Raw genomic sequence first — 8,884 nt, 5'->3', positions numbered from 1 at the left:
TGGTTCAAAATCCCTTAAACCGAAGTGTCATTTTTTCCCCCAAAGTTTTTGTTTTTGTTTTTTTACAAAAGAGAAAAGCAAGTGAAAAAAAATGTAATGTAAAAGTTAAGAAATAATTTGAGGAAGAAAATAGAAAGAGTTCTAAACATGTTGAAGAGGTGCATTTTAGAATAAGAGGTAGAAGTTGTTTCCAACCATGCCTCTTTTTTTACTTTGTCAATCTGTTTTTAATCATTTTCCTTCACATTCTTTTCAATAAAATTCCTTTACAGCCTTTACTTTTCTTTCTTCGTCAATCATGTAAAGTTTAAACGGCACAAGCATTATATTTTATTTCACCTTTTTTTATATAATAAAAAAATATAAACACGGCCTAAAAGAACATAACTCACCTAGCGAAAATCCAAAAATCTTTACAAGCAATTGAAATTAATATTTCTATAAATTTAATCTCATTTTTGTACATTTAGTATGGGTTTGATAAAAATAATAAATAAGATACCTGGAAACTAAAATACTAGCTAAACACTGGAAGTTGAAAATTAAAATATACTTCACACTATTGTATGTAGTATTATTATGTTTGGCTGCAAAGAAAAGTTTTTCTGTAAGTGACATGAGTGCTTTTGTACAATTTTCTAAAAAAGAAGAAAAATTATCTCAATAAAGCGTCAACTTTTAATCTTTTTTTAAGAGGAATCTCTAGTGTTAATTTTCATTACAAAGATGATTAATATAAATTTTTAATTTTAATTGAAATATAATACACAAATATTTATAATATTATATATAAATTTTGTGGGAAATTGAAATATTAGTGAATTTTAAAAAGGAAAAGAAGAGATGATTTGGGTATGGGAATGTAGAAAGAAGATAAATAATAGGATATTCCGGGTCTGGTTTTCTTTTCTCGATATTCAAATCAATTTCCGACTTTGGAGTCTTTGAGGTCAGGTCACACCTACTACCCGTTTACTTCACCCAGTCAGTCAGTCTATGGGCAACTGCTGCTCCGACGTCGCTGGCGGCCAATCTGCCATCGGCGGCACCGCCGCCGGCCACCTCAATCCGGCCAACGCTCCCAACGACGCCGTCGATCGCTTCCTCAGGTCTCGCGGCTACAACGGCCTCTTCTCTCAGATCGAGGTTCATTACGCTCTCTCTTCCTGATTCCCAAGTCGTTTCACTCAGCTACCCCTTCAATTCGCTACCTACTTTTACTAGCTTTTAACGGTGTTCGCTTTTCTCTCGCAGCTGTCGTTTTCTGCTTCTGGCTTGCGTGATCGGGATGTGCTCTCCAAGGTTTGTCGTTTTAACCGTTGCATGAATCTCTCAAAATCCAATGCTCAATTGTGATGATTTGAGAGAGGAGATAGTTGTTTTCTTTTTTAATTTACCTTGTTCAATTTCTTTCTCTGTTTCGGTAGTTTTTCTTCTATAGCTATTTATTTATGTTTGATTTTGAATACTCACTTCACTTCTGTTAATCACAGTTGCATATCGGCTTAATTAATTCTTGTTTGAACCACTTATTTGATGCCAGTCGCGTTATGCACGTGCAGGAAAAATTGATAATAGGAAAATTCTGAAGTACTAGTACTTCAGCAACGAATAATAATTAGTTGAATTTCACATCTAGAAATCAGGGGAGTAGCGTATAGGTCTTGCCTCATGGGATCATGCATTTGTGATTTGCCATCTCTAGCAGAGAGTTTTTTTTTTTTTTGTCACAAAATAGGAAATCTCCAATGCTGAGATGGATGTTGTGAAGTCCGAAAGGGTCATGTCATGTGTTTTAGTTGTATTGTATCGCACTGTCATCAGTATTTACTTTTTGAAAGAGGTTAAACATCTTAACGAAAAGAGTGGAAAAATGTTGATGGACCGCATTCACTTGTATAGATGTCCTCCGTGAATGAGATTTGGAATACGCCTTTTGTTAAAAAATAATTAGTAATTGGGAAATGCTGTTGTCATGAGGACCACAGAAAATCCATATTAAAAACAAAATTCTGAATCAGATTTGTGGCAAGCATGAAGTCTGAATCAGATTATCTCAAACATGAAAATCTTAATAACTTCCTTTTCGTTCCAGACAAAAAGAACTAGACCCTGTTAATAATATAGTTCAGCAAACAAACTACATGGGTCAATGAGGCCACTGTCAATTGCCCATTTGGATTTACTGATTGTCATCGTTTACATAAAATGTCATGCTTTTAATAGCTATTATTCTCATCAATCAGATGTACGATTATTGTGTAACTCTTCATTTCTGTAGAGTGATCCAATGATGGTTCTTTATGCAAGAGGAAAAAATGCAGCACTCACAGAACTTGGCCGGACAGAAGTAATTCTGAATTCATTAAATCCTACATGGATTACTAAACACACTCTCATATATAATTTTGAGGTTGTTCAGGTTTTAGTGTAAGTTTAAATATTGATGTTTTTACTTCTAACAAGGCAGAGCATTTTGTTGTTTCACCAAGAATTATTTTGGAAAATTTCTTTCTTAACAGGTTTCGTGTGTATGATGTTGATACTCAGTTTCACAACATAGATGTAAAGGTATAGTGTTTATTATGTTATGCACATTTTAATTTTTCTTCTATTTTTCTTAGTAAGATATGGTTCTATATTTTTGTCATCAAACTAGATAATAGCCTACATCTGGCTTGAGATTTCACATGTAACTGTTGAGACTTAAAATTCATTTTATGCCTCATTATATGTTTTGGTGTGTCAGTTACATTTTCTTTATTTTATCAGATAGACTCCTACATTCACTTTTTTTAGTTCAAGCTTTTATTTAGTAAGGAAAACTCGCATGCTATATGCTGTGCTGCTACCCTTTCTGTATGGACATGTAAATTAACAGTTCTGAATCATTTTAGGAGAAAGGTAAAATTTTGTGCATGCTTGATAAGCATGGATCACTGGATGAGACTTTTTGGTTGCTGCTATTTACACAATCAGATTCCTCACTGCCTTCTTTGTGGTTTGTGCTCCAGTGGATAACAACTGAAGCCCACTTTTTTTTTTCCCTAATGGTTAAGATTCTGCACAATTTCCTCATAAGGTTGTGCAAAAATAATTTTCAAGTTCTTTCCCTGAAAACATATTAATTTGCTATCTGGACCTTTTTCCTTGCTTGTTCATTAGATATGATAGCATGTTGATAGAGCATGATTATAGAAGTCCACATTATAACAATTAGGGTGACTTATGCAGATGCTTAAGCTAGAAGAGCAGCAATATCTAGGTGAGGCAACCTGTGCACTATCTGAGGTAAAGTAGAGACTGTTCAGCTCTTTGTTGACTGATTTCTGACAACTAAAAGAAATTTCATTACACACTCATTGAAGCTATATTTTTTACAACTAATCTCTATCTCGCACTACTACTGTTTTTCCCAGTAGTTAATTGGGTAAGTACCAAGCATATTGGAAGTTTTTGAATCCAATAAATATATACTCAAATTATGCTGTCCTATCCACTTCTGAAAATAAAATTGCATCCCAACAAATGTACCCACCAACAGTAACAAATTTGGCCCCTGCAGATAATTACAAAGTTTGACCGATCAATGACATTAGATTTACACAGAAGAGAAGATTCTATCAGATCTACCCAGTCCCAAAACTGTGGAAAGCTCTTGGTGCATGCTGAAGAATGTGTTAGTTCAAAGACTACAATAGAGATGATTCTCAGGTGTTCAGATTTGGAATATAGGGATCTCTTCTCAAGAAGTGTATGTATATTTTTTTTTGCCTTTTGTTTTTGTCTTTTGTTAGCCATTACGAGGAACATTAATTATTACATAAGACGCGCTTTTGTTTGTCCTTCAGGATCCCTTTTTATTGCTATCAAAAGTTGTGGAAGGTGGTAGCCATATTCCAATTTGTAAAACAGAAGTTATAAAGAATGATCACAACCCAATATGGAAGCCAGTGTTCTTGAATATTCAACAAGTAGGAAGCAAGGTATAAAACTAACATACAGTGATGTTTTGTTTCTTGAAATTTAGAGAGTATATGGAAAAGAGAAAAAAGGAGAATCATTTACTAAATACTAATTGGACTGTAAACAAATGTGATTAAAAACACTCAATATTCCTATTCATTCTAATATTTTAGGTCAAGTATAGTCCATCACTCTATCTAGTACAATCTAGGGTATTCTGATTCCCTAAGACAAGGCAGAATCAATGGAGTGGGAAAACTCCACAGGATAGAACATATTTGACTATCATAAGGACATGGGGAGGAAGCTGAAAAACCAATTAGGAAAATGACAATCTAAGCTACAATTGAGGAGTTCCAAATAAGAACCTTGGGAGAACCACACCACAAAAGCTTGCCGTCATAGTTGGAGAACCCAAGGCCTTTAAACCCATACTAGAATCACATACTTCCAATGCTAGACTCAAGTCCGTATTCCAATTGGATCCTAACAGTTCCATTGTTTGAAAACTTCATGGTGGATGCAACCATGGGCAGGTGTCAGAATACCATGTTGAAATTTAAGGATTAGATGGAAAAGAGAAGATACAACATAGGTTAGTTTACTAATGGAACTCTAAGTAACATTGTTGTTATTATGAAAAACACTGACCTAATACTACTATTTATACTAATATTTTAGGTTATGCCCAAGTTTAATATAACTTCATTAACTTGTACAACCCAACAATATTCCTAATGTAACAAGATTGTTAAAACAACAATAATACTTATATTGTAACAATGCTATTTGACCTAGCTGCCATATGTCTTATATAGACATTTCTAGTTTTGATTTCCTATTGAAGTAGAGAAAGAGAACCATATGTTCTTTTTGTTTTCAAATATTTCCTCAAATGAAAGTTCATTGGCTCAAGTGGCATTGCATTTTTTTCATCAAAATAAAATTATACATTCAGAAATATTCTATTGTCGTTGTCAATGACTCAATAATCAATTACTATAAAGGTTAAGTTGTTAGGAGAGGCTCATGTGTGACTTATATCTAAGACACCCCTGCCTTTCATGCAAGAACTCATTCAGCTTGAAGTGTGGACATGACAAGAACCTTGAGAGAACCAAACCACAAAAGCTAGCTATTGTAGTTGGAGAGCCCAATGCCTTATAAACCCCACACTAGAATCCCATAATTCCAATGTGGGTCTCAAGTCCCATACCTTGCAATTGGACTCTAAACTTCCACCACACTCCACAGCCCTGACGCCCGTGCTGGCTTGCTGTGAACTAGCCCTTTAATTAGTGCCGAGTGAACACTGCAATGTCAGCATACCACTCACGTCAGATGTTTGTAGCCGATAGACATGGCGGAAGGATCTGATACCAATTGATAAAAACATTAGGAGAATCACATCACAAAAGATAGCTATTGTAGTTGAAGAGCCCAAGGACTTATAAACCCCACACTAGAATCCCATACTTACAATGTGGGACTCAAGTCCCATACCTTGCAATTCGACCCCAACAGGACAATGCTTAGTTCTACTTTTACCATGTGTTATTCAACTTTTATGTAGAAGAATGGGGTGCCAAGGATTGAATTCTTGACCAGTTAATCATAAAGGCTTTGATACCATGTCAATGACTAACTCTCCTAAAAGCTTAAGCTATTGGATAGAGGCCCATGAAGGGCTTTATATCTTAATAATTAGCTTTACACTTCATTTCAGTGCCTAGTATCGATAGTATTGGTGTTTAATGTTAACTTGTGATGAAGGTATGCTGCTGGTATAGTGGTATTAGTATACTGACTATAGTTCACTGGAAGCGTGCATATATTGTTATCATAAAGGTGGTCCAATGCATGTAATAGACAGAGTGCAGCAACCTTACCGTTGCAGCAAGGGTCATTGTGCATTTATTGTTACCATCAGGAAGTTTGCCCATATATCGTAACATTGCTTTAACTTCTCTTTTGGGTTGCTTTTTTGAAGTCTGGTATAGACATGCTGACATAGTGGAAGCTACCTCATTTTCATTTTTATTTTATACAGGAAAGTCCTTTGATTATAGAGTGCTATAACTTCAATAGCAATGGCAAACATGATTTGATGGGGTAATCAACTGTTACTTTTTTCAGCTGTTGTCCTATTGTCCCTTAAATCTATTTCTAGGATGAAATGCATATTAGGGTTGTTTATTCTTGTTTTATCAGAAAAGTGCAGAAATCTTTGGTGGAGCTGGAGAAGCTTTATTCAGGTGGCCAAGGAGAAAATTTTATTTCGTCTGCTCCTGCGGGTCATAATTCTCATAACAAGGTTTTATTATATTAAAATAAGTTGATTTCAATTATAATTTCCTTTATATTTTCTTAATTGGATGTTTAACTACAACACAGGTGTTAAAAAGCCAGTTATTTGTGGACAAATTTTCTGAGAGTATCCAATATAGTTTCCTGGATTACTTGGCTGGGGGATTTGAATTGAACTTCATGGTGGCCATTGATTTTACAGGTATATCATAGATCTTCAATTGTGCCTAATAAATTATTTTCTGGATTGCAACAGATGTCTTCAGCACTTTTCTGTATAATATGTGCATAAAATAATCAGGTTATGGAGAGTGAAATGATAATTATTTTTGCTTATTGTATTTCTAACATGGGAATTTGTTTTTAGTTGTTTGGGTTTTGGGATATGTTATTTTCAGTTGAAAATTGCTTATTCTATTCCTATCTCAGATTTGGATTTTACGAGTTCAGGTTCCGTTTAGTCAAAGTTTGGTTGAATCTCCTATATATCTAGTGTCGGATTTCAGTCTAGCCACCTGAATTTATCCATAAGTGGAGTGTTTTTCAATGTTTTCTTTGTTTTGCTTTCCTTTTTTAATATTATGAATTCATGAATATTGTATTATTTTATGTTTAATATTGGTTAATATATTATATTAAAATTAAATATTATTTAATTATTACCTATTCAACAATGGTTAGATCATTGAACCTTGAACCACTATCTTCACCGGTTCAATGATCTGATTTTAAAATCTTGGTTATATTTTACACTTACATCTAAGTATCTAACATGCTGGTTATGTATGGGATTATGAAGATGATATGTATTCTTATGGACTAACCTCCTGTTTACCAGCTTCAAATGGAAATCCACGCCTTCCAGATTCTTTGCATTATATTGATCCTTCAGGACGGCCGAATGCATACCAGAGGGTGAGAAATGATTCTTGGTTTACATTTCACAACTTTATTTGTTTACTGATCCATGTTGTATGAATGTTTTTTCTAGGCAGTTTTAGAGGTTGGGGAGGTGTTACAGTATTATGATTCAGACAAGCGATTTCCTACATGGGGATTTGGAGCACGACCAATTGATGCTCCTGTCTCCCATTGTTTCAACCTGAATGGAAGCAGCCATTGCTGTGAGGTAAAAATGTTAAATCTTGCTTTTGTTGTCATATTTAGATAGTTCTTTAATAAGTTTGTCTTTTTGCAGGTGGAAGGCATCCAAGGAATTATGATGGCATACACGAGTGCCCTGCTTAATGTTTCTCTTGCAGGACCAACTCTTTTTGGACCTGTCATAAGCAATGCTGCACTGATTGCCAGCCAATCTGTAGCAAATGGTGGAAGAAAGTACTTTGTTTTGTTAATCATCACAGTAAGAGTTTCAATACTATTGCCTTCTTATATGTGAAAGTGTATTAGTTATAATTTTAGTTGGTGGAATGGCGATTTCATTCATTGAAGTGATAAAGTGTGTAAACTGAGAAAAGGTGCATTTACTTGTGATTTAAAGTGGACTAAGTTCATGAGGTACTTCATATTTTGAAAGCTTCAACATTGGATTGGGAACATTAATTCCATTGTAACCCATTTCATTTGAATCCTATTTTGTAAAATCATCATTCAGTGTACCTACCTAATGTGACTAGTGCTTCTCTAGTTCCTCTTTTATATTTTTTTAGCATAGGTTAGCTTGTTTCATTAATGTTATGCATAGCTGAGGCATACCATTACATTGGCGTTCCACACATAAGAAAATCATCCATCCTGACTCCTGAGAACATTTTAAGATTTTGCATCACCTTGTCTTTTCCACTGCTGGTGCTGAAACTTATTTGACATCCTTCTAGGATGGAGTAGTGACTGATCTCCAAGAAACAAAAGATGCTCTCGTTAAAGCATCTGATCTACCATTATCAATCCTTATTGTTGGCGTAGGAGGAGCTGATTTCAAAGAAATGGAGGTATTTAGTCTAACGTGTTGCTCTTTACACACAAAATCATGAATTTTTGGCATGTAAGCATTGAGCTGTGTCCGGTGTACCATCGTAGAGCTTTATGTAGTTTTGTTGTTCAATGTCACAGATTTTGGATGCTGACAAAGGAGAGAGGCTTGAAAGTTCATCTGGTCGCGTTGCTTCACGTGATATAGTCCAGTTTGTTCCATTCCGTGACGTTCAAAGTAGGTATTAGTTTGCAAATTATAACTTTGTCAAATGACTTCTAACTGAAAAATCTCCCGTAAACTTCTTCCTATTGCAGGTGGAGAAATTTCAGTAGTTCAAGCACTTTTAGCTGAATTACCTACTCAATTTTTAAGTTACATGCGGAGCAGAAATATCCTACCGAATTCCTAGTCATGTAAAGACTGTACATTAAAAAAATGTTCTATTCATTGATATTGTGCAATTTCCACGCCCCTTCCATTTTCGATATAGGGAAAAAATGGCTCAAGGGCTGAGAACTAATGCTTTGTACTAAATGTTAATGTTAATTAACGGGTCAAGATGAGTTCCTCAGTGCCATATAGTTGGAATTTCCTTTTCTTCTCATGTTTTGGGGGTTTTATGGTGGGTCATCCCCAATATAATCCACCCTCGTACAAAGAATAACTCTATTTCTC

The 8,884-nt window shown here is 34.9% G+C and overlaps 1 protein-coding gene across 1 annotated transcript; it reads left to right on the top strand.

The window, feature by feature from the left end:
• The first annotated feature begins 858 nt into the window (after window positions 1–858).
• On the top strand, window positions 859–8,786 carry LOC100807801 (protein BONZAI 1). The gene is made up of 16 exons (XM_003532283.5): window positions 859–1,146; window positions 1,255–1,302; window positions 2,282–2,430; window positions 2,523–2,571; window positions 3,235–3,291; window positions 3,566–3,754; window positions 3,852–3,986; window positions 6,017–6,078; window positions 6,178–6,280; window positions 6,361–6,475; window positions 7,112–7,188; window positions 7,265–7,402; window positions 7,472–7,636; window positions 8,112–8,225; window positions 8,347–8,443; window positions 8,524–8,786. The coding sequence occupies exons 1-16, from the start codon at window positions 997–999 to the stop codon at window positions 8,616–8,618; spliced, it is 1,743 nt and encodes a 580-aa protein (XP_003532331.1). The 5' UTR covers window positions 859–996; the 3' UTR covers window positions 8,619–8,786.
• Window positions 8,787–8,884: the final 98 nt, after the last annotated feature.

This window comes from Glycine max, chromosome 8 (genome assembly GCF_000004515.6).
Source record: "Glycine max cultivar Williams 82 chromosome 8, Glycine_max_v4.0, whole genome shotgun sequence".
Taxonomy (NCBI): Eukaryota; Viridiplantae; Streptophyta; class Magnoliopsida; order Fabales; family Fabaceae; genus Glycine; species Glycine max.
This window is presented reverse-complemented; position numbering and strand designations above follow the sequence as displayed.